At 40.1% G+C, this 27,346-nt stretch overlaps 1 protein-coding gene across 1 annotated transcript in view; it reads right to left on the bottom strand.

Moving 5' to 3' along the window:
- LOC122816707 (transformation/transcription domain associated protein) overlaps positions 1-27,346 on the bottom strand; it is a gene marked incomplete in the record, with an annotated part of 2,794,447 nt that overhangs the window by 807,840 nt on the left and 1,959,261 nt on the right. Inside the window, 1 exon segment of the mRNA XM_044089697.1 lies at positions 13,487-13,666. Coding sequence (XP_043945632.1) covers positions 13,487-13,666 — 180 coding nt within the window.

The raw sequence follows: 27,346 nt of genomic DNA on the forward strand, positions 1-27,346 counted from the left end.
CAATAACCAATAAAAATGCTTTAAAAATCAGTGACACAATTCTCTACAAGTAAATGGACTGGTTTAAGGATACACATGACATCACTTTTGAGAGGAAATTATGTCACTCATTAACACCAGGTAGAAGCTGGTTATGCATGTCTATAATCACCAGACTGCTACCAAAAAACAAAAAGTGCATGCCAATCTACAGAGTCCACTCTCTGTTCAAATGTAAGACAATCTTTTCTGTTCTCTACATGCCCAGAAGAGCTTGCAAGACAATACAATTTCATTTATTACCTTAAATAGTACAGTTGTGTACACTTACCATAAATGTAGCTGTTTGAGTGTATTCACTGCTGCAGCCATTACACTTGGGTTATCCTGCTGGCAGGCTACCCTCCGTCGGCCTGAATTCCAAAGTCTAGGTCCGGCGTCGGTTGCTATCGCCTCTTCCCTGACGTCAGTGCGCCAGGGGTATAAAAGATGCAGCCGACAACATTTTCTTCAGTTTATCTTGTCCCAGATGTCAGGTGCCCCCAAAAGGGTAGGCTAACAATATGCCAATAAAACATGCATGCACCAAAATATATAATACCTTCATCTACAAGCAAATACACCACATAGGTTATATAGATTAGAGAAGTGCAGATAAGTTCCAGCAAAGATATGGGGGATGGTGGGTGGGTAACCTGGACTGCAACAGTGAATACACTCGACCATCTACATTTACGGTAAGTGTACACAACTGTACTATGTTTTTAGTGTTTCACTGTTGCAGTCATTATACTTGGGTTGAATCCCAAAGCCATGGTTGGGAGGCTGGAGCTAAACAGCATAAGGAGCGGCTATGAGAACCTGCAGAACTGCAGTGGCAAAGCCTGCCCTGGGATTTAGAGTAGAGTGGTAAATGATAGTGCTTTGTACAGGTGTGCACTGAACTCCAGGTAGCAGCCTCTAAAATGTCTTTGGTTGGTACTCCCCTTAGGAAGGCTGCTGAAGTGGCTGCTGCTCTGGTTGAATGTGGCCTAATGCCCTTAGGCACTGGCTTGCCATGTTGTGAATAGCAGAAACTAATGCAGTGGCCTATCTACTTTGAGATAGTCTGCTTTGAGATAGCCTTTCCTTGTGATCCTGCAGCATATTCCACTAGTAGTTGTTCTGTCTTTCTGAAAGCTTTGGTTCTGTTCAAGAAGAAGCGTAGCGGTCTGTGCGTATATCCAAATAATGCAGAATTCTCTCCCCCTTATTCTGTGGGTTTGGATAAAAAGTAGGCAGATGTACAGTTTGGTTAAGGGCCACACTGGACACTACCTTACGCATAAATGTCGGGTTTGTCCTCAGAGAAACCCTGTCTGGATAAAAAATGATAAAAGGTTCCACAGCCATGAGTGCCTGTAGCTCTGAGACTCGTCTTGCAGGGGTTATTGCTAGGAGCAGAGCTGTTTTCCAAGATAAAAACTTTATCAGCTGTAGCGGCTGGCTCAAAAGGAGGCAAGGTGAGTTTTTCCAAAACATAACTGAGGTCCCATGCAGGTACTGGTGATCTCCTTGGAGGCCTTAAGTTTTGGCTCCTCTGAGGTACTGCCTTAACAAGGGATGAGAAAAGATTGGTGGCTCTGTATTGTAATGAGCTGAAATGGCAGACGCATGAATTTTAATTGATGAAAAGGATTGGCCTTGGTCCCGCATCTCAGTTAAGTATTGCAAAATCTGAGGAATATTTCGTACAGCTGTGTCAATTCCTTGTGCCTGGTTCCAAGCACAGAATCTCTTCCATTTTCCAGCGTAAGATTTTCTGGTACTAGTCCTTCTGGCCTCCAAAATGACATCCATTATAGCTTTAGTGAGAGGTGTGTTTTGTATCACTACATTATCCGCCTTGCTGCCAGATTTAAGGTCTTTAGTTGGCTGTGCAGGATCTGATTGTTTTGTTGGGATAGTAGATGAGGTATCTGAGGCAAGGTCCAAGCCGGGCATTGAGACAAGTTCCTTAGGATTGGATACCAGTGCTGGCGGGGCCAGTCTGGGGCAATCAGTATCATCTTTGGCTTCTTTTGTCTGACATTTAGGAGTACCTTGGGGAGGAGAGGCAGTGGAGGAAAGGCATATACTGCTAAGCTTTTCCAGCTGAAAGACAGGGCGTCCACTTTCCATGCTTGTCTGTGATAAGTCCTTGTGCAGAATCTTTTTAGTTGGTAGTTGTGAGGAGAGGCAAATAGATCTATATCCGGGCATCCCCATTTCCTTGTTATCATGCTGAAGACTTGTGGATCCAATTTCCACTCGTGGGGATCCATGAGGTTTCTGCTTAGTCTGCCAGAGTATTTATCTTTCCTGGCAGGAATTGTGCCTGCAGATGTACTTGTAAGTCAATGCTGTGTCCCACAAAGTCATGGCTAGTCTGCAAAGGGGGTAAGAATGAGTGCCTCCCTGCTTGTTTATATATCACATGACCGTGGTGTTGTCTGTCTTTATCAGTAGTTGTCCCGGATGAAGTAGGTCCTTGAAGGCTGTCAGGGCATTCTGAACAGCTAGCATCTCTTTTTGATTGATATGTAGATGCATTTGGTTTGCGGACCATGTGCCTTGAATACATCTTCCTGCCATGTGGGCCCCCCAGGCATAATCTGATGCGTCCGTTGTTAATGTCTGCCTGGCTGGGGGTAAAGTGAATGGCTGTCCCTTGTTCTGGTGACAAGCCTTCGCCCATCAACGAAACTCCTGTTGCAGGCAGGGAATGAGGGTAATTATTGTTTCCAGGCTGTGGCAATGTTGAGTCCAAACACTTTTTAGGTACCATTGAAGTTTCCTCATATGCAGTCTCACATATGGAATTAGTAGAATGCAGGATGCCATGAAGCCCAAAGCCTGCAGAATTTTTCTTGCAGATAACTGGGCCTTTGTTGCCAAAAGGTTGAAATAGGTAGCCAGTAGCCTTTGTTTGTCTGGCGTGAGATAAGCCATCTGGGCAGTTGTATTTAAGCTTGCACCCAGGAATATTATCTCTTGAGAGGGTACTAGTTTTGATTTCTTTTTGTTGACTGTGTACCCTAGGCTTGTTAGAAATCTCTTTACAAACGCCAGATGCTACAGTAGAATGTCCTTGCTCTCTGCTTGAATGAGGAAGTCGTTACAAGTAAGGATATATTTGTATTCCTCTTTGTCTGCAGAATGCAATTACTGGTGCCAGGCACTTTGTGAAGACCCTGGGCGCAGTAGATAAGCTAAAAGGCAGTGCAGAGAATTGGTAGTGCATTGAGCCAGCTTTGAATCTGAAGTATCTTCTGCATGTCTGTCTGACTGGGACATGCAGGTATGCCTCTTTTAGGTCTAAAGTCACAAGCCAAACCTTCTTGCCCAGCATGGGCAGAAGTTGCTGTAGAGTCAACATTTTGAATTTTGGTATATCCAGAAATGTGTTTAGAATAGATAGGTCCAGTATTGGTCTCCAGGTCTTGTCCTTTCTTGGTACCAAGAACAGTTTTGAATAAAATCCTTGTCCCTGCTCTTGCTCTGGTACTTGTTGAATGGCTCTCATGTCCATGAGGGATGAGACTTGCTTTTGTGCCTCTGCCCATTGATGTTTTGGCAGGTCTGGCCAACTGTTTGTCCTTGGCAAGGTATGGAAGTGAAACTTGTAACCTTGTGACACTATGTCTAGGACCCATTTGCCCTGGGTTATTATGTGCCAGTTTTTGAGAAAAAAGTGCTAGTTTTCCCCCTAAAGGTGCTGCCAGAAAATAAGTGCTTGGTGCAGGCAGGGGGAAGTCATTGGGACCGTTTCCTGTATGGTTGTGATTTGTCTTCTCCATTTTTGGAGGTAGAAGCACCCCATTGTTTAGACCTGTACGAACCTTGGGGCTGGGATCTGCCTCTTGGGCGTCTGTATCTGCCCCTTTGTGGTCTGTCTGACACTGGAAAGGACCAATTCTTTGTAGGCCAGTGTCTGCTAAATCTTGGAGGCTGAACCTGTAAGAAATCCTTTACCGTTTGCATAGATTTAGCTTAGTCCTCCATTTTCTTTAACACCTCTTCTGCTTTAACACCAAAGTATCATGCTGTAATGGGGCATCTAATAATTTTGCTTTGACATGATCAGGCAGACTTTGTTCCTTTAACCAAGCATGCCTCCTGATGACAGAACCCGTAACAGTGGCTCTGCAGGAGGCCTCCAAAGAATCAAAACCACATTGCAAAGTATGCTTTCCAACTTGTTTAGCTGCATGCAATAAATCCTGCATTTCTTTGTTTTCTGCACATTCAGAATTTGTCAACATTTTCTGTTTAAGCAGTGACATAATATATTGCTGATATTTGAGCATATGAAACTGACAATTTAAAGTCCTTATAGCCAAGGTAGCGGAAGTGTAAATCTTTTTTCCCCATCTGTCCAATGCCCTTTAATCCCTATCAGAAGGGGTAGGGTTTTTTGCAGCGGAAGCCTTGACCCCTTTGGGACCCTGAGAGATAGTTTCTGGGTCAGCAGCAGCAGGGTTTTTGAAAAGGAATTCATGAGAGCCAGGAACCCTGTAGTACCTGTCCGGCTTAACAGGAGCTGGAGGTAAAGAGTCAGGGGTCAGACTGGACTCTGAAAATACATCATCAACAATGTCTAACACAGGTGGAACAGCTAGGGGCCTGTGTTGTGGTAGTAAAAGGAAGTCTCTGAGCCTTTTCTTAGATTCTGAAAAATCTTGGCTCTTCCAGTGGAAATGCTCCCTCATGGTATGCAAGGTTTCCCCAAAAGAGTAATCCTCAGGAGGAGAGGCTGAAGGGATACATTATTCAGCATCAGAATCCTCATAGGGGGGAAGAGAGTATTCCTGATCAGAAGAGGAATCAGATGAAATGGAAACCTGATCTGAAGATTCATATTCTATCTCTTGCCTAGGCCTTTTATCAGGTGGGGGATGGGAACCCCTGATCAAAGTAATTAAGTCTTCGGCCATTTTGAGCATCTGTTTTTTGGGCATGGAGGCCTGTCCATGAGGCTGTTGTACTTGTTTCTTTGTCTTTAAGGGTACTTTAGTCTTTGCCTTTGAAGCTGAAGTCGTTTTAATGTATAATTGAGTTGGTCTGAAAACACCCCGAAGCTGATGCCTGCTCAGCGGCTCCAGACCCATCTGAGGGAACAGTCTCAGTAGGTCCAATACCTTGAGCTTCCAGCGGCCTAGGCGACTCCACGTGGGAGTCGATAGCGGCCTACGGGTCTGAAGTAGCGGGTGCCAGGGGCTGTGAAGGCGCCTCACTGAGAACCGGCGACTGGCTTAGAAGAAGCCTCGTTGTCGGTTTTGGACCTCAGATGCTTGCCCTTTTCTTTTTCTTTGCATTTCTTGTGAATTCCGGTAGTCGGATGGCTATCTGACGACATTGTATAATTAAATCTTCTGCCAAAATAGTGTAATGTAAAATCGTACCAACGCTTAATAGTGCGTTGGTTAAATCTAACAGAAAACCGACAACTAGTAATGTTGTGGTCAGGGCCTAGGCAAGGAATACAGTAAGAATAAAAGTCCTTATGAGGTATTTGCTTCCCACAAGAAATACAATTATTAACTTTTTCTCACATCGGTCTGGAGCACGAAAAAGTTTACCCAACGGGGTACTTCACTTTTAATGAAGACTTCGGATCTGAAATTCGAACACGAAAATCTCAGGAGTTGGCCGACCGGCACTTAAAAACTGCTTATGCTTCGGGCACCGCGCGGCAAGAAAGACTGAAGAAAATGGCGTCAGCTGCATCTTTTATACCCCCTGGCGCACTGACATCAGGGAAGAGGCAACAGCAACCGACTCCTGACCTAGACTTTGGAATTCAGGTCGACTGAGGGTAGCCTGCCAGCAGGATAACCCAAGTGTAATGACTGCAACAGTGAAACACAAAGAACATTTGAAGAGCAATGCAAAAGAAGAGAAGCACTGCCATTTCAGAAATAGAAAAAGAAATAATGCATTTAAAAGTATCACAATTCCCAACCTCTGCAATGTGGTTGCTCACTCACCCTCATCAGCATAAAGAACCAGTCTGTCCCTATATTACAGATATGTTTCACTGGTGCAAGTCAACACATAAAACTATCAACACCAGCATGTTATGTCACCTGAATGCAGAGAGTCACAAAGATTCTTTGTACAGCCCAAGTGAAAGCAGCACCCTTCCTAGACTCAGTCTCTCCTAATACACACATCAGTTTTTCCACACATCTGTGCATCATGAATACAAAAAATGTGCTAGCAGTTAGTATTATTATTATTATTATTACTTTCTTTAAGACACTGAAAGATTATAGGCATATCCTTAGTAAAGTGCATGTCAGAAATATAACAGGCCATTTAAAATGCCTATGAGCACTGATATTTTAATTGCATCATAGCACTAGTGTACATACAGTGCTGTAATACACACACTATGAAGGGAATCCTACATAATCCATCCATGCCCCCTTTTTCCCATTTTTGCACACGGGGTTAGATGTCACAGCAACAGTGGCAATCATTTACAGTCAAACATGAAAATGTATGTCATTAATTCTTACAGCACTGTAAATCTCTGACTGACTGTGTAAAAACACGAGTGTCACAAATATATATATATGGATTTAGGACGTGTGCTCGACTGAGCAAACGTCCGAATCCACAAAACCCGAACACACTTTAACGAAAGCGCTTTTGCTAAAGCGTGTGGAAAAAAATACCACTTCATTTACATTTTAGCAGGGGGGCTTTGCTCCCCTGCAACCCCCCATGTGGGGGGCTATGCCCCCCACCTCCCCTACTTTAATATTCTCCCTCCGAGACCGCACTACAGTGGGGAAAAGTGAAATTTCCCATACCCGCACCGTAGTACAGCCTCGGCAACAGCCATACTTACGCAAAAGTGCTGCTTCGGTGAATAGCACTTTCACGTAAGTATGTCCATCGTTTGGATTTCAGTCATTTGCTCAGTTGAGCAAACGTCCTAGATCCATATATATATATATATATATATATATATATATATATATATAGATAGATATAGATATACATATATATAAACATACACATGAATGTGCGCACATGTATTTATATATATATATATATATATATATATATATATATATATATATATATATATACATACACATGAACGTGCGCACATGTATTTATATATATATATATATATATATATATGTGTGTGTGTGTGTATGTGTGTACAAGCTTTCACATATACATGTAACACCTGTATAAATCACTTAAGTCTGTAGAGATGTGAATCTTTCCATTACACCACATATAACTATCTCTTCATTACATTGTAATACCAGGCTGCGTAGCCAAATGGTCCACTGGTAAACAAATGTAAAATAACAAACAAAAACAAAACTAAGACAGCAACAAGTCAAAGTGAAAATAAAGTAAAAAATACAGAAAATAATATGCAAACATTTCTATTTAATCAAACCATACATCCATAAAACTTAAGTACCCTTTTATTGATTTGTCTTTACATGTAATATACTTTTATACACAGTGAGAATACTCTTACCTGGGAAGATGGTACAGCTACAAAAGTAAGCATGGAGAATATCTCTGGTAGTTGCTGTGGTACCTGGGAGCACAGTATAGCTTTACAAACAGGTATTTTAATCAATCAAGCTTGAAATTGGACTTACAGGCATTTGCACTAAACCTTTCTCGAAGCACCGTATACAATATGGGATGTTTATATGCAAATACTATGCTGCTGACTGATAGACAATGATATGAGAGTCAGGAAGAAAGCTGGAGATGAGGGTAGGTGAAAGAACTCTAACATCTGTGACTACTGATCTCATGGAAATGGAAATATAGAGTTACCAAGATGCCAATGGTGATTAAAATTTGCATATATTTGTTTCTGGGCATAATTCTCCAATTTCTTTGTGTGTGCGCGTAAGTGCGTGTGCGCACGTGCACCCCATTGTCACAGCTCACAACATGAAGTGAGGAAACAGCGATGGAAGCACGAGATCCTTTTTTTTTTTTTTTCCAGATGAACTCAGCTGAGGATACACTAATTTTTTTAACACCTTTATTAAACTATTATTGAAGACACAGGCACACCTACACTAACAGAAAAGAAAACAAAATTAACTTTTTTTGTATTTGCATACATTATACATCACGTTTGTCTTTCTTTTCAACTGTTGTCAGTCCAACATTACATAAATTGCACAGTTCCTGCCTTCCCTTAAACCTCACTCCCCGTCCTGAACAATTTTCTGCATGTGTCACTTCCAAAAATGCTATGTAATTTGTTCCTCCCTTTTTCTCAACATCTCTCTTCCAGTTCTATTATCTCCTTTACAATATTCAATACTTCAATACAGTCCATTTAGATTTTGATTTCCATTTTTTTTACTACCTGCTTTGCTAGTAAGCCAACATAATCAAAGTTAGTAAGGCCTTATTATGTTTAGGCACTTCAGATCATGTATACCAGCTCAAAAGAATCATTTCTTAGTTACAGCCACCTTTTTCCCCAATATTTCTGACAGAGTACTCTTGTAGGGAATTTTTAAAATCTACAAGTTTACTATACTCTTAAAAACACATGCTCCCAGTTACCTCTTTCTTCCCTATCACACCTCAAACATTTGCTATCTACCTGAGGAAAAATTCTCTGAAGTCTGTTTGGGGTAGAACAATACCTATGTAAACACTTCCAAGCAAAAACATTAAATCTTATGGATTTTGTTGCACACTTGGCAGCCATACATATATCCTTCCATTGGTCCCTGTAAACTGCTTTTCCAGTCTCACTTCCCAATCTCCTCTAACCTCCGACTGATTCTTACAGTTATTGTGCAATATTTTACATGCCCTATTAATTATCCCTTTTAATTGAAGCTTCTGTTCTAGATTTGATTAAAAATTCTACCACAGCAGGTCTTTCATTTGGAGCTCATAGATTACTCTTCTCTTCCCCTGTAACTATGACATCAATTCCTGGTATGGAAGGCAAGTCCAGACTTCTTTTTGGCCTTATCCTGCTCCATTACCTTTACTTGTCTAGGTATTTGCTCCCAATACCTTGGTTCTTTTGCCCAATTTCTCCAGTAATTTCCAGCCCCCTCTTGCCTCTTCTTCTATACCCCTACAGGCAAGTCTTCTTTCTTCCTTTTCCATGTTGGCATACTTCTTAGGATACCTTCTGCAACTTTATGAATATAATATTCTGTATAATTATTGTTCTCCTTTAAGGATCTGCATCCAAAATTCCACTCTCCTTATTTATTGAACTTCTACCCTGCTTCATCATCAACCCTTTCCACTTTAATATACAATCTTCTGTCTGTGTTATGTATACAAGCCTGTGATGCTCTAAAATATCCCTTCAGATCAGGTAATCATAAACTACTTTGTTCTACTGGAAGGATCAACTTGTTCCACTTCACCTACCAGATAAATTTCTTCAACTCTATTAATTCTCGAAAAGAAGGCGTTGGAATGGCAAATTCGCCTTTCCACCTTCAACTTGCCTGGAATTATTTTTGTTCAATTAAATGCATTCTTCAGCTTAGGAAAATGAAAATGGACCACAAATTACTTTATTAATGGTTCTGGCATGACGTTTACTCTTTTTTTCACTTTTCTTAAGACAATTTTTATGTCTGTATTTTCGATGGTTTCTGCTTTGCTACATTTACATATGCATAGCCATTTGCATTTTTTCCACCTGTACTTCTGATGGTTCCTGCTTGTTTTCAACTCTGCTACAACATATACATAATAGTCATCTGCATTTTTTCTACACAATTTAATGATATTTTTCACTATTTTTAGTGTACGATTGATTTTATGCTTGCTCAGATATAACAGTGTCCCAATGAAGCCCTATGAGTGAAAGTGCTTTTTTTCAGTTTGCTGTTATACGCTTATGATTACACTTTTAAATTTGAATGTATTTTTGTCGGTGATGTTTCCTTATATCACATCTTTTCCAAATTTACTATAATGGGTGCCATTTTCTTGATTCGTATGCCTGCTGTCACTGAAGCATGCACACGTGCACTCTTCTTCATATCAGCTCTCAGATTTGTGTTTTGTTGCATTTTAGTTTTCTAGTTTATTACTCCTTTTGGAAGGATCTTTTTGTTACCTTGCTGCTAAACAGCCTTTAGTGAAGGGAGGTTTGTGACACCTTGTTCCTGTCTTGAGACAGACTAGGAGTTAATTACTAGTTCTGCACTTCAGTTTATTTGGACTTTGTGTTATTAGTACTCTTTCTGATTTCTTACTTTAGTTTGGATTGTTAAAAATGATTTGTGTTACATCAGACTAGTTTTTAGTTGTAGACCAGGCTCATTACAATATATGAGGTTGTCAATCATGAATTATCATGCTTTGTGCTTTTTAGGCATACATATATTAGTTTTCCATGGGTTACAGTTATTGACAAGTTGATATGATGAAGTCCAGTTGGTAGAAAAAAAGCACTTACCATAAATTAAAGCTAAGTTTTTTCAGTGACTAAACCTGTTTGAGTTGGCTTCTTCAGTACCTTCATAGAAGAGGAATTAACACCTGAAGTTTTGGACTGTTTATTGGTGTTGCTTAATATTGTAACATTAAAAGAGTTTATTTTTCATTTTTCACAAGTAACAAGGAAGTGAAGTCCGTCCTCTACCTTAATGCTGGTGACAGCTATCTTCTTGCATCTCTGCTGTGTTTTTTTGTACTTGTTCATCCTGTGACTCACTTTTTATAATATACAGACTTCCTCGATGTGAGGCAGCTTTACCACAGCCACTGATGATCTTTGTCATTTGATTTACCTTTTACTTCCACGATAAGTACTAAAGAGCTGACATGCCAAGATGGCTCAAAGTGAGGCACAGTTAGCATTTATATTACAAAATTCAAATCCCACATAGGGAGACTCAATCTTCTTGGGGGTTGCAGATGAAGGATTTTTTTTTAGGAAAAGCATGGCTGCAAGGTATGTCCAGAAAGGGTTCAGTGGGACTTCAAAGAAGTGTAAGCTATGAAGAACAAAGCAGGTCTTGCAAAATCAAGGCAGGAACAAACATAGTGTACCAAACATAAGACAATCTTTTCCATTTTGCAAGATAAAATTTCCTGGTGCAGGGCTTCTGGCTTCTCTGAGGATGTGCACCACTTCACTGCGGAAGCAGTCCCAGAGTGGTATCAGACTCCTACACTACAGGCTGGCAGTCTATGGCTTTTTACATATGGTTAGAACAAAGCCCCCACCCCCTTGGTGGATTAGCAACATAGAGGGTGCAGCCAGCCCCACTGATTCATCCTTGTTCATCTGCACTAGCTGGGAGAACCTGAGCTGCTTTGGCCAACCAAGGGTGATTGTTGAGGGCTCTGGCATTTCTTTTCTATTTCTGCAACATCCCTGAAAGAAGAGGGAAGATGTAAAGCAACCCACTGGACTGACAATGCATTTACTATACGGGCCTCTCCTGCATGGGCACCTGGAGTCTGTGGTTGCAACACCCCCTCTCAGGCTTAGTTAAAGCAACACCAGCGTCTAGTCTTCATTCATGCAAACTAGGCAGTAGAAATGCTTGACTGGTTTGCCAGTGTGCTATAGATAGAAGGGATGGAGGAGGCCCACAGATGAAGCCTGTGCTCTAAGGGGCAAGTCCCAAGTCATCTTGGTTACTCATGTGAATTTGCAGGACCAGGTCTTCCCTCCTTGATGATGCATCACATTACAAAGTTAACATCTGTTATGACTCAGGATACACTTCTCAGTTTCCATTTTGATTTGAAGATCTGAAGAGCAAATAATAATAATAATAATAATAATAATAATAATAATAATAATAATAATATTATTACAATCTCTTTGCCATGTATATGCTTGGTGCTATCCAGTTTGCCTGAACGTCCTGAGCTTCCAAAAGGGTAGTGAGTCCTCCCCAAGTCTAAGGCATCTGCGATCAGGGTCTGAAAACCATGTGGTATTCCAAATGGTATCTCTAGGTTGATCTGTCCTTGGTACTGAGTAAATCTGTCTGCAGAGGGCAAAGAATATTCTTCAATAAGTTTGTCACAGTCATATGGATACAACAAACGTGTGATCGGGCTTGAAGCACCATAAGGACGGAATCAGACATGTAGTCCTCTGCTATAAGCTGCATTTTCTGTGCCATCCTCTGACATAAACAATACGCTACATTTTATAGTCAAGTACTGCCCCTCACATGGATCTCTGCAGGGGCCCAACACAAAGGTGGAGTTCAGCAAGTGAGGGAGATCCCTACACTGATCAGAAAGAGGACAGTCTCCTCTGTGGATCTGCAGTGCTCTTCTTGAGGTTTGGCCTGACGAAATCTCTCATCTAGATCTGGGTGAATGTTGACTCTCTCTATCCTGAAGAAGCCAATCTATGAAAGCCAAGTAGCTGGATTAATTTTCTGGGACTAGTTGAAAGTCAAAATACCACAGAGGTAAATGGATAGTGCATTGTCCCTGCAACAAATCTAAAGAACAACCTGTGCCCCCTTGTGGACAGGACTGCACAGGAAGGTATCTATGGTCACCACAGAGCAAAGTGAAGACGCAGGCAGAAAAGGGGTTGCAGGTTAACATCTCCAACTTCTTTACTCTCAGGAATTTTTCAACTGCACAAACATGGGGCAAGTCACTTCTGCTCTGGCCTCTGCCTCCTCTCTTTTCAAAGGAACTCATTTGTTTGACCAGTTCTACAGCAGACTGTTTCTGGTAAAAGGGTTACGGTTTAGTATGGTAACACATACTCTACTCTGGAATATGAGAGTGAAATAACTGCTTGACTGCTTGAACAGGTTTTCCCATTTTCTTCCAGTCTTTTAAATATAACATGTAAAGGAGTGACCAATAATGGGACCTTACACAACGGTACATTTAAAAAAAAGTTGTCTTTTGACATCTTTGGGTAATGGATCGAATGATTTGCCAGTGTGATATGGACAGAAGGGATGCAGGACCCCCACGGTTGAAACCTGTGCCCTGAAGATGAGTCCCAGACACTGCAGGGTCTGAGTGTCAATGACAGCTTGCATTTGGGGGAACCAAGCCACATCAGAAACCCCTCTGATGGCCTGCCTAGATGATGGTCTCTGGCAGCTGGCTTTCACCCCAAAGGAAGGAGGAATTAATGAGCTTAACTGTCTGTGAGAAGGATGACAGTTAGGAGGTGATCCACATGAGATGAATGCGTGTGTGAGGCATTATAACTGTGGAATGTCTAAGGATTATAATATAAAGTAGCATTCTGAAGGAGGTAAAGAGGTCATCCTGGTGAGGAAGGTCCAAATTTTACTAATACGGACCCCATCAAGCAGAAATGGAGAACAGCAGCCATGGCATACAGTTCTGAGTTTTGCAGTCTTAACACTCTCTCTTTGATCTTGAGCCCAGTACTACTGAACGTTTGTTCTTGTCTCCTTTGTAAACTTTTTTTTTTTTGTGACAAAAAGAAACACATTTATGCAGACACTCCACCCACTATCAATATCCTTACCTCTTCCTTGGTCTCACTGTTTTCTCTCTCCCTTGGCTCCTGCTTGACATGAGCTACCATGGCAAATGCCGCTCGATCATGACTGTCAGCCAGATTGATTACGTTGGTGATGGAAGGAAGCATGGCACCTTGACAGCTAGTGCCAACGATCGTGTTCTTTTCACACACTGCCAGCAGCAACTAAAGAGAGAGAATTAAAAGCCAGATTATCAGAACAAAAAATATTAGCTAGACAAAGTGAAGAACCAATTAAAAGTTTTCTACAGGACAGCTTTACAGGAAATAACAAGCTAAATGTAATTCCTGAACCTAAAACTTGGTAGCAAGAGACTCAAAACAATACAACCTGCACAAAAAATATAGATAGCAATGCATCTGACAAAAATAAGGTTATGCAGGAAAATGTTACTATTCCAGATCTATAAGAGGTTTTCCATCAGCCTCCCAGCATCGTGCCCTCAAAAGAACACACTTCTCAGGTCTGACTATTAAAGCAGACATCTTAAAGAGATGTCCTTCCATAAAAATCTTTGGTGCAGTTCATGCCAATGAAGCAATGCCCTTAAGGGGATAACAGACTTCTAATTTCAGGTGTTTCCCATTCCAATAATTAGAGTAAATAGAAACCCATCAAATGAAAGCCTAATTGTAATTTAAATCAGACACAAAGCAAGAGAAAGAAGAGTAGAAGTTACACCTGCTAGCTCAGTACATTTACTTCTTTATTACATTTGTTTACCGGGATAGTCCAACTGGGCAGAAAGCTACCACTTTTCAGCAGAGGCCCAGGGGAAAGCTCCAGAAAATTAAAACATTACAAAAACGAACAAAGTAAACAGAGGTATACAAGTAATAAAGAAGTTTGCATAATTAGAGTATCACTAATTAATAGCGGCATCATGTATAGAGCTAAGAAATACTGGCAGGAGGACAGAAAAGGAGGAAATGGAGGATTAGCATAAAAAGGTGGGAAAGAAAATGTTTTAGGATAGGTAGAAGGAAGCAGCGGGAGAAACAGAAGACAAGAAGGAGAATTTAGACCCATAACTGAGGTAAAGTACTTGGAAAGAATAGGAGAATGTAAAGAGCAGAACATTTATCATCCAGGGGTTGTGTAAATACCAAGCCAGATATCTTTCTGGTATTCTCTTGTTTGTGCTTCAGAAGAGTTGATGTTTACTGTGTTTTTAAAGCAAAAGAAACAGAATTCCAAATTTTAGCCAGTTAAGGAGGAGTACAACGGGTCATCAACTGATTTGCTAAATTCCTGTTTCAAAAGTTATCAGTGGCTCTCAGCTGTTTACTTTGGTTATAAAGTTGGAGAATATTTTTCAAGCTAGCGCATCTGTCTGGATAATAAAGGAGTTTGCGGGAAGTGACTAGTTGGGACCAAGTGCAAAATAATGCCTTGGCTCCAATTGCTGAAGCATTTTTAGGTCATTTCAAAAACTCGAAGTTAAATGAAGCCGTGCATACATTTTGTTGAAATTTTTTCATCTTACGTTTTCATCTTCAATAATAACCACTACCTCATTTATTTATTTTATTTTATTTTACATTTGTTTACCGGGCTAGTCCAATTGGATACATGTCCATTTTCAGTAGAGGCCCGGTGAGTTAAGCTCCAAGCTAGGATAATGAAATGAACACAATAACATCTAAGGATAACATGAGCTAGTTAAAAACTATTAACAGTATGTATAACAGGTTATCACAGTAAAATGTACAGTGCAGAATACAGGCATAAAAAAGGATGCAAGTACAATCTAAATTTACAGTGCAGAATACAGGCATAATAAAGTAATGTAAATACAATCAAGGTAGTCAAGAGATAATTAGTAACATAGTTTAAAAAGGAAGGAGTTGCTTTTAATGAGTAGATTGGTTAGGAAAAGTAGAGTATATAGAGATACTTAGACTAGTCAGGTTTAGAGCATGGGCATAACCAACCAGTGTGTATTGAGGAATACTTCGATTTGTTTTTGAAACAGGATATTGAGGGAAGTGTGGAGAGTTCATTTGGAAGGAGGTTCCAGAATTTTCCAACTATATTAGAAAAAAGGGAGTCACTAGCTTTATTGTTTGTTTTAGTAGTATGTACTAGAAGTTTCTGAGAAGACATTAAGGATTCCAGGTTTTTATAGGGGGTGATTAGTGTGGAGAGAATAGGTGTTTTGGAAGGTTTGTGAAGAGTGTTGTGGGCTATAGTTAGCTGATGGAATTTAATTAGATTTTGTAGTTCAAGCCATCCTAGCTGCTTTAAATTGAGGCAGTGATGTGTTCTAAATGGGTTTCCTTTTGCAAATCTGGCAATATTATTGTAGAACATTTCCAATTTGCTAAGATTATTTTTAGATAGGTTAGTAAAAATAGGTGAGGCATAAAGAAAAGATTAGATGAGTGTGTGCTATTTTGGTTCGAGCTGAAGGCAGGAGAAAGGATTTTATCCTATAGAGAGAGCCTAGCTTTTTGTTGCTAGTTTTTATAGTATTGTTAATATGGATGTCAAAGTTAAGAGTATTGTCAATGGTGACTCCTAACAGTTTGGTGGATGGTTCAGGGGATACAATGGTTTTATTGATAGAGTTAACTGAGAAATCCAAAGGAGGGGATTTCTTAGTAGGAGAGAAAAGGAGGAGTTTAGTCATTTTGGGGTTTAGGAGAAGGCATCTGTGTGTGAACCATTGCTCTATTGTGTTAAATACTTGCTGGGTAAGATAGAGAAGTTCAGAAGGGGAGGGGGCTGAGCATATCAGTGTAGAGTCATCCGCATATTGTATGCATGCAGCTTGGGGGATGGCAAGGTGGAGGTCATTGATGAATAGGGAAAAAAGTAGAGGTCCAAGGATGGACCCCTGAGGGACTCTGAGGTTGACGGGTAGGTGAGTAGAGAGAGATTTTTGCCATAGTATGGCCTGTTGTCTTTTATCCAGGTAGGACTGGAACCACTTTATGGAGGATGTATCAAGTGACAGGGGTTTCAGTATAGCGATGAGAATTTGGTGATTTACCATGTCAAAAGCTTTAGACAGTTCAATGAATAGGGCAGAAGAGAGTTTGTTAAGGTTGCGGTTGTTGTTGATACAATCCGTGAAGGAAAAAAGGGCAGTAGTAGTGCTATGTGAGGGTCTAAAACCATGTTGACAGTTGGCTAGTAGGTTATTATGTATTAGATGGTCAAGTAATTGTCTGTGAATGTATTTTTCTTTGATCTTTGCCAGAGGTGAGAGGAGGGCAATGGGGCGGTAATTTGAGAGTTCAGTGGATTGACTTCCTTTGTGGAAGGGGATAATATGGGATAATTTCCATAAACTGGGGATATAACTTTCAGTAACAGTTCTATTGATCAGGATAGAAATGGGATAGGCAATAGATTTGGCGGATTGTTGTAGGAATTCAGCAGGTAGTTGGTCTGCTGAGGGGGAGCATGGTTTCAGTTTCTGTAGAAGGGTTAGAATATATGATGTTGGGACGGGTTGAAAATGAAAAGAAGGGGGTAAGGTTGATTTTTTGGAAGGTAGAGTGAAATTGTTAGGTGATAGTTGACTAGTTAATGTTTGTATAGCATCAATAAAAAAGGTGTTAAAAGCATTAGCAATATTCACTGGTGTTGTGTGTTCAGTATTTTGAGGGTTTGGAGTAGTGGATTGCCCTGGGTGGAGTAGTTGGTTGATACTAGACCAAAATTTCTGTGGTTTGTTTTGACTGGCTTGTTGGGGTTGGAGGTAGTAGTTTTTTTTTGTCAGATATTACAGTTTTCTTAGTTTCATTTCTTAGTTGTCTAAATGTTTGTTGGTCTATAGGGTTTTTTGTTTTCCTCCATTTTGCCCAATGTTTGTTTCTAACATTGATTTTATGTTTGGTTTCCTTAGAAAGCCTGGGAGCATGTTTGGTTTTAGTTCTAACTAGTCTGGTTGGGGCATGGTGGATGAGGATGGCAAGGAAGTTGGAGTTAAAGTAACTAACGGCTTCATCTAAAGGTAGGTTTTGTAGGGGTGACCAGTTGCATGCTCTTAGCTCCATCTGGAAAAGTTCAGGGTTAAAGTACTTTTTAGACCTGATGTTTTTAATGGATGTTGGGGAGGGAAAGTTGATTTTTTTGTCTGATGATATAGGTAAGAGAGTGGTCACTTAAATCATCAAGGAGGGTTCCTGAGTCATAAATGTGAGGATGATGGTTAATGAGGATCCAGTCTAGTAAGGTTGATTTCTTGTTAGATTTATTTGCCCTGGTAGGGGAGGTAATGGTTTGGGAATACCCATATAGGTTAATATGGTTTGAGGGGAGGCTGCTGCAGAAGCAGGTCCAGTCAATATGTGTGTCACCTAGGATAATGGTTTCTTGAGGCAGGTTTTGGGAAAGCCAGCAAAGTATATTTTCCATGGTTGCTATGTTATTACCAGGAGATAGATATATACAGATGACATAGATGGATTTGGAAATGTTAAGAAGAAGTTTGGAGATAAGAATTTCTGCATTGGAGTCTATAGGTGGTTTGCAGTTATGAGTAGTTAATTGTAAGCTAGGTTTATATAGGATAGCAACCCCTCCACCTTTCTTAGATGTTTGGTCTAGTCTTAGGATATTATATCCAGGTGGGATGATTTCATTGTCTTTGGTTGAAGGTTTTAGCCATGTTTCTGTTAAGCAGAGAATATCAAAGGAATAGATTTCAGTAGTTTGGAGTCGAGTTACTTTGTTATTTATACTGCGTATGTTAAGATGAGCAATTAAGAGGGAGTTAGATGGTCAAGAAAGGGCTTGGGTAGGTGGATTCTTTGAGGTTGAGGAGAGAGATGGGAGTTGTTGGGTGGCCTGGGTTAGGGTGGATGTCACCATCCTTTATAGAGAGTAAGAGGCTTAGATAGTATGGGTTTTTGAATCTGCTGTATAGAGACAGACATTTTTTGGGGGTTAGATTGTTGTACTTTGTGTGTAGAGTTCTATGATATTTAGGAAGTGTGTAATTAGATGAGGATGTTATATTAGCGTGAATAAAAAGTAAAGGTGAGTATGGAGAGTTGGTTTCTTTTTTGGGATAGTTCAGATACTGAAGCAGTTAATGAAAAACAATCAGCTAGGCTAGTTTTGGTGATAGAATGGAAAATAATAGGGGCTAGAAAGTGTCTGTAGTCTGTATATGTGCAGGGGAAAGGAAAAAAAAAAGAAAAGGGAGAGAGGACTGGGGAGGTGTCAGTGGACAGTAAAATAGAAGGAAAAAGCAAAAGAGGTGGCTAATAGCCCTTCGGGGACTACTGAATTTAAGAAATGGGGTAAAGAGTTGATAAAGAGAAAAAGGGTAAGAGTAGAAAAAGTCTGGAATTAGGGTGCCATCTAGTGGACAAGTCTAGTATAGCTAGTTAGATTGAGAGGGAGTAACAATGGTAGACTACAGACTGGAAAGTGGGAATAAAAAGAAAAAACAAGGGGGGGATCTATACAGGTGGGAGGGGAAGAGATGGTGAAAGGTTATGTAGAAGGGGAAGCAAGGGCTGCTGGCTGTCCTAGCTCAGGCCTGGGTACGACATGTAAAATTTAGTACAGTCAATAGAAAGTCTTTCTTGCTGGAATTATTCAGCAGACATACTTTACTGTTTTCCTTGATAGGGGATTGTAGAATTATTATGCAATGAGGTGACCTGCCGATACTTGGAGAGGGTTCTTAGCTTCCTGCTGACTAGTACTAGAAGCCTGGGATGAGTGGAGTATCTCTAGGAGACAAGATAGAGAATAAGAGACATAGATAATAAAGCAAGACAGAACTTCTCAAAATAGCAGTAATCAAACCCTGACACAATTCTTGCAGTATCCAATATACATTTCAAAAAACCATATGCATAGTGAGATTAACAGTGATATGCAGGGACATGAGAGCTGGTTAGCAGTAATACATATTAAGTCTTTGTTATCAGCAATGCAAGATTATATGATGCAGCACTTGTTTGTATAACAATATAAGTATTAGCAGCAGTTAAAAAATAAAATAAATTCTGTTCTACTTGGCAGCAGCACATAAACTAATTAAGTAAGAGTTTATAAAAACCAGTAAGGACTTTGCGAGCAGCAATGTAAGACATTATGGAGCAGTAGTTATCAACCAGTAAATATATAAAGCCATTAAAGCAATTCTGCTCTATTCACACATTAGAAAAGCTAATTACATCAGAGTTTGTAAGTACTTATGGACACTTGCCAGCAGCAATATATGACAACTTTAAAACATTAAATAATCAGCCCCTTTTATTAGCACCATTGGAGGGGGGGGTATATATATTCCTAGCCCTTTATTATTCACTATGTGCAAGTTGTGTATTTAAGAGCCCTTTACTGGCTTCTAAGGGAGGATGAGAATAAGAGAAAAAATTCACCTGGTAAGGGTAAGTGCTCAGGGGCGTTGCAGTAGCCTTGTTTTGTATGATAATGAAGTAATATTCTGAGAAAAAGGAGTACAAAATACATCCGATGTCTGGCTTTTGAGTGAGGACTTAGATATGTCTAAAAGGTCCTCAGATAAGGAAAAAGTGCTTGGGTGGGGCTATTATAAGCCTGTCTGTGCTTATTTATGTGTTATATAGCACCTTAAGGCACTTATTAATATGCTATAAAGAATCGGCACTCACAGAGCGGATTGGTTTATGAAGCCATTCCCTACCTTCCGGAGTGGAGTTAGACTTATTACTGTATCCACTGGAGGGGTAGGTGCTTAGGAGGTCTGTATCAAACCTTATTGCAAAGTTGTGCGCCCAATAGCAAATGGGCACGCTAAATAGCTACTATTGTTATGCAGCCTTTTAGTATCTATTAAAAGGAGAGTTATACAGTTTAAAGATAAAATTAAAGGGAAAAAAAAGCAGTCATCACCAAGAAATCTCTGAGAGCTGGGTTTATTGGGGATATCACCGATTCCGGCATACTATTAATCCGGCGGCAAAAGCTCTAGATCTACACAAGGTTTCAGTCAGTGTAGTAACGCTGGACAGAGCTCTTTTAGCCTACCATGTCTTGTAGAACCCCTGAGAGATTACTGCTGGTTCTGGCACTGTTCGGATAAGGATAATCGGCTTAATTAGATGCACAGTAGATTCATAGGTGGGCAGCTATGTGTCTGGTACTCAGCCACAAATATATATTATGGGCTAAAGAAGGCGCGAAATAGACGCCTTAGCTGATTGTACCTTAATCCTTATACACACAGCCTTTAATCCACAAACAATAGGCGTGATTCACTTACGATATTCCCTAAGGACATAAGCATAGCTACAGCGCCTATTTCCAGGTGCGAGTAAAACGCCTTTTGAATTAAAGATTACAGTAGCAGTGTACCCTTACAACATAAGCATAAGTTCTGGGCGTATTTAAATGGCGGGAACTAGTTGCATCAATTGTAAACTACCTGTGTTTGTACTAATTCCTTGGAGCACATTGTGAGCTGTTAAGCGGCTTAATTAAAGAGTAGTTACACAAAAGAGGAAAACTACTTAGTATGTTACCCTCCTAACATTAATTAGCATTTATTTTACTCATCATGCTTTCACCCACTTACAATTTTCTCTTTTACTTTCAATCTTAGTACTAGTCCCTCTTTTGCCACCTGAGCAGAGTTCTTCTTCTCTTTTCCTAGACCTGCCACTCCTGACAATCTATTTTTTTCTAAGCTTTTGGAAATCATTTCCAGACTTTTTTTTCCTTCTGCCAATAAAATCTCTCTCTCTTTTGCCATTTTCTACACTTTGCATCACACAGCAGGCATCATCTCTGCCCTCCACACACATTTTTGCACTCAGCTTAATTTCACAATAATCATAAATCTTATAAGAAATACCTTATTTACTTTATCACCTCCACTAGCTATACCCAATAGGGCGGCCACGGTAGTGCAGCAGTTAACGTTGCCGCCTCGCAGCAAGAGGTTCTCCGGTTCGATTCTCAGCTGGGGTGCCTTCTGTGCGGAGTCTGCATGTTCTCCCTGTGGTGGTGTGGGTTTCCCCCGGGTGCTCCGGTTTCCTCCCATATCCCAAAGACATGCTGTAGGTGGATTGGACACTCTAAATTGGCCCTTGGTGTGAGTGTGTGCGTGTGTGTGCCTTCTGTGGAGGGTTGGGAGCCGGGCTGGCAACTCAACACTGTAAAACTCCACTGCCAATCATGAGCGGACAGGTGATCCGCTGTGGCGACCCCTAACCGGGAAAAGCCGAAAGAAGAAGAAGACTAGCTATATCCAATAAGAGGAATTGATAAACCGGGGTCTTTTTCATTATAGTTTACCAGTTTCTGTCTTTCTCCAAACTTCTTGTAATATACACATGCTGCAGGCTAAAGGAGTACCACATTCACATCTACAGCCCTTGAGTTATCTACTAAATTAGTCTATTACCTCTGAAAAAATGCTCTAGTTAGCTGTATCCAGAGTGCAAACAACTGCACAGTCATGTCCTCTAAGAAGGAAGGTAGGTCAATGGCTACATTATTGAGGAGTAATGCCCTTGACTGACTGACCTTGACAAATCATGCCTACTCCAGGTTTTACGTCAAGGTTATAATGTTTGAAAGTGTATGCAAACTACCAGGTGAGTGTAGCACAACCATTTTGAGATGAACGGCCCTTAAGTGGTGGAAACGTGCTATGAGAGTGAACTCTGACAGGTCCAGGACGAGACTTGTGGCGAATTACTACTGGAGATGAAACTCACCTAAGTGTAGAAATCATTCTCATCCTTAACCTGCCTAGTCAAAAACAGTCCGTCACTTTTACACAATGCAGTTGACCAAGACAAGCTGCATCTTAAAGCTCAGAGAACATCCAGCTTATGAAGCAAAGCTTCCCTAAGGATAGTGACAATTTTACACTTGCCAGGTAAACTTTTAAACTTTAACAGAAAACTAAGCTACATTACCATCAAAAGCTCATCCAGAACTATATCAAATTCATTACGTATCTGCATAAATTAAACTTTTCTTACATTTTATATATAAAAAGTTTCCAGTAAAGCTCTCAGCTTCAATGTTCAAGAAGCTGAAACAGAACACCACTACATCCATTCTCCCCTGCTTATCCAGAAGAAAAGTATTTTGTCTCCCTCTAAAACATATATTTAAATAAACATTTTCAAATCAATATCTACAGCGAGACTCTCAGGGTGGCAGGTTCAGCACTTTAGAATAAAATGCGTTTCTTTTTATAACAGCCACAAATTAACATAACTTCAACCTAAAAAGTAAGTGCACGCACGCACAGACACAAACACACACTATATATCTATCTATCTATCTATTGTGTGTATATACATATATATATATATATATATATATATATATATATATATATATATATATATATATATACACACACACACACACACACACACACACACACACAGCATATAAAAAGTGCACACACCCATGTTAAAATGCCAGGTTTTATGACATAAAAAATGAGACCACAATAAATCATTTCAAATCTTTTCACACCTTTAATGTAACCTATACAATTCAATTGAAAAACAAAAAATCTGTTAGGGGAAAATATAAAAAATAAAAAATGTACTATACTCTGGTTGCATAAGTGTACACACTCAAACTAACACTTTGTTTTGTGTGCACACCCTTAAACTAATACTTTGTTGAAGTACCTTTTGATTTAATTACAGCATTCAGTCTTCTTGGATACACACCTGACATCAATTAAAGAGACTCTGATTAACCCCCAAAAAAGTTCAGCTGTCCTAGCAGGATTTTGCTGACATTTACTCAGTTGCCTGCTACAGCAAAAGCCATGGTTAGCAGAGCGCTTACAAAGCATCAGAGGGATGTCATTGCTGAAAGGTATCAGTCAGGAAAAGGGAACAAAAAAATTTCCACAGCATTGGATATACCATGGAATACATGGTATATTCAATGCTGTGGGAAATTTTTTTTGTGGACTATGATGTTTGCAGATGACACTGTGTTCTGTAGTGAGAGTAGGGAACATGTGGAGGAGACCCTGGAGAGATGGAGATATGCTCTAGAGAGAAGAGAAATGAAGGTCAGCAGGACTAAGACAGAATATATGTGTGTGAATGAGAGGGAGGCCAGAGGAATGGTGAGAATGCAAGGAGTACAGGTGGCGAAGGTGGATGAGTTTAAATACTTGGGATCAATAGTTCAGAGTAATGGTAAGTGTGGAAGAGAGGTGAAGAAGAGAGTACAGGCAGAATGGAGTGGGTGGAGAAGAGTGTCAGGAGTGATTTGTGACAGACTAGTAAGAGTGAAAGGGAAGGTCTACAAGAGGGTAGTGAGACCAGCTTTGTTATATGGGTTGGAGACAATGGCATTGACAAAAAGGCAGGAGTTTGAGCTGGATGTGGCAGAGTTAAAGATGTTAAGATTTGCACTGGGTGTGACGAGGGTGGACAGGATTAGGAATAAGCATATTAGAGGGTCAGCCCAGGTTGGAAGGTTTGGAGACAAAGCCAGAGAGGCAAGATTACGTTGGTTTGGACATGTGCTGAAGAGGGATGCTGAGTATATTGAGAAAAAGATGCTAAGGATGAAGCTACCAGGTAACAGGAAAAGAGGAAGGTCTGTGATAAGGTTTATGGATGTGGTGAGAGAGGACATGCAGGTGGTTGGTGTGACAGAGCACGATGCAGAGGAGAGGAAGAAATGGAAACAGATGATCTGCTGTGGTGACCCCTAACAGGAACAGCCGAAAGAAGATGATGATGAATATACCATGGAACACAGTGAAGACAGTCATCAAAAAGAGGAGAAAATATGGCACAACAGTGATGTTGCAAAGAACTGGATGTCCCTCCAAAACTGATGAAAAGACAAGATGAAAACTTGTCAGTGAGGCTGCCAAGAGACCTACAGCAACACTGAAGGACCTGCAGGAATTTTTGTCAAGTACTGGCAGTGTACTACATGTGACAATCTCACGTATTCTCCATATGTCTGAACTATGGGGTAGGGTTGCAAGATGAAAGCCTTTTCTTACACAGAAAAACATCCAGGCCCAGTTAAAATTTGAAAAACAATACATCAAGTCTCTCAAAAGCATGTGGCAAAATGTGTTATGGTCTGGTGAGACCAAGGTTGAACTTTGTGGCCACAATTCCAAAAGGTACGTTTGGTGCAAAAACACTTTGCATCACCAAAAGAACACCATCCCCACTGTGAAGCATAGTGGTAGCAGTATCATGCTTTGGTGTTGCTTTTCTTCAGCGGGAACCGGGGTTTAGTCAAAATGGAGGGGAATTATGAACAGTTCCAAATACCAGTCACTTTTGGCCCAAAACCTTCAGGCATCTGCTAGAAACTTGTTGATGAAAATGAATTTCACCTTTCAGCATGATAATGACCACAAGCATACATCCAAATCAACAAAAAAATGGCTTCACCAGAAGAAAATTAAAGTTTTGGAATGGCCCAGTCATAGCCCAGACCTAAATCCAATAGAAAATTTGTGGGGTGACCTGAAGAGGGCTGTGCACAAGAGATGCCCTCTCAATCTAACAGATTTGGAGCACTTTTGCAAAGAAGAGTGGGCAAATATTGACAAGTGAAGATGTGCCATGCTGATAGACTTCTAGCCAAGATGACTGAATGCTGTAATTAAATCAAAAGGTGCTTTAACAAAGTATTAGTTTAAGGGTGTGCGCACACAACAAAGTATTAGTTTAAGGGTGTGCACACTTATGCAACCATCATATTGTATGTTTTTTATTTTTTATATTTTTCCACTAACAGACTGATTTGTTTTTCAATTGAATTGTACAAGTTATAGGTTACATTAAAGGTGGGAAAAGTTTTGAAATGATTTATTGTGGTCTAATTTTTTTTATATCACAAAAAACTGGCATTTTAACAGGGGTATATAAACTTTTTATATCCATGGTGCGTGTGTGTGTCTACGCAAGTATAAAGATATATATATATATATATATATATATATATATATATATATATATATATATATAACACACACAAGTACAGGGGAAAAAGCCAATCCAAGAAAGTCATAATAGAAAATCTATGAGATGTGAAAAATAAGTAACATTTTTGTAAAGTTTAAGCACTTTTGTTGGGGGGGGGGGGTAATGACTTAAAAGATTTTAAATTGGTAGTCTTAGGATAATGCAGTTCATTAAGTAAAAGTAAAAAGTACATATTTACTTTGTCAACTGGCAAGGGAAGATAGTGCAGTTTAGTAAAAACAGTAAAGAAAGGTGCTAAATTAAAGAAATCTATGCATCACCTATTCCCCAGTATAAACAAATCAGAAAGGAAAAAATCATTTTACAGGAAAGGAATTCCTCAAAACTTTCACTAACAAAAATACAAAGAAATGCATGGCAGCTACAAGTTAAGTTCAAAAGGCAAACCGAGCCAAAGGCCTTCCAGATGACTGCTACCACCACCATCCCCTTTCCCTTCCTTAACATAACCCTAGGTTCAAATTTTAGTGGCATCCCTCAACTTAACAGATATCCACAAAGCAAATGGGGTTTATAGTTTGGTTAGAAACCTCAAACGGAACTTGCTCCACTGACATTTCCACATTAAATACAGGTTTGGTAGTTGACAGCTTAGTTACCAATCAAAATGCAATCCAGGGGATTGCTTTTCAGTCAAACTCACCAAAGTTTTTACTGTAACTGTGTCCAGCTCCAAAAACTTAAAAGATCAAGACCATGTGAAGATTTATCAGAACTGCCTCTTGGAAGGATCTGACTCCTTTTTGTTTACATTACAGTTAAATGAAATCTCATCCATACTTGCGTGAGGGTGGTCTAGCTGAAAACCACCCTGGAAGGCTGTTAGGGCCATATAAACTGTTTTCATATTAGCCAGGTTGAAATGCCGTGACTTCTACTGCTAAGTCAAGATGTCCTGCAAAGACAGGATATTGAAGTGGGCGGCTCCCCTAGCATAATCCAAACAATCTGTTTTTATAACAGTGAACTTTACTTTAGGAAGTTCTGCCATTTCAGGGGTAAGTCTGCCAAATCTATCCATCACAGCAAATCGTTCTTCATATGATGGTGAAGAGTAACTGTACCTACTGGATCAGCAGACTGTTACATGGATTTCTGAGACACCAGAGCACTTCTGGTGAAGTTCTGCATGAAGCACCAATAGAATGCAAGACGATGTACCCAAGAGCTCTCGGAAAGTGTCTTGTGATGGTCTGCTATTAAGAGAATTTTATCAGGGCCGTCTACATTTCTCTCCATTTAATCAAGAGTATGGAATACTATGACTGCCCTAGAAATTATATGCACACTAAAGGGGTCAGAGAAAACTTCTTACAACGTTAGTTCCAGAAAATGGAGGAGTGCAACTACGTGAGTGGAGGATGAAAGACTGTATAAATGTAACTCTTACGATGTTGCCAAGAAAGCAAATGCATTTACATATATTTCTTTAAATGAAGACCTTGTCTTAATGTGCTCTTCTAGAATGACACTACAATAATCACCTAGTTGACTGAATAAGACTTGTGTCACTGGAGGAGTGAGTAATCTAGTTCTGACACTTATGGTAAGACTACTTTAAAGGAAACTTAACATTGCTTAAAGTAATCCTAACACAGATGTCCTTGAAGAAGCACTCGCAAAATGACATGCACACAACAGAAAGTACAGTTGTGTACACTTACCATAAATGCAGATGTTCGAGTGTATTCACTGTTGCAGTCATTACATTTGGGTAATCCTGCTGGCAGGTTGCTCTCAGTTGGCCTGAATTCCAAAGTTCTGGGTCCTGCGTCGGCTGCTGTCACCCCTTCCCTGACGTCAGGTCGTCAGGGGTATAAAAGATGCGGCCAACACCATTTTCTTTAGTTTTTCTTGCCCCAGATGTCAGGTGCCCCCTAA

The sequence above is a fragment of the Protopterus annectens genome, chromosome 12.part0, assembly GCF_019279795.1.
Source record: "Protopterus annectens isolate FY-2018-M chromosome 12.part0, PAN1.0, whole genome shotgun sequence".
NCBI lineage: Eukaryota > Metazoa > Chordata > Ceratodontiformes > Protopteridae > Protopterus > Protopterus annectens.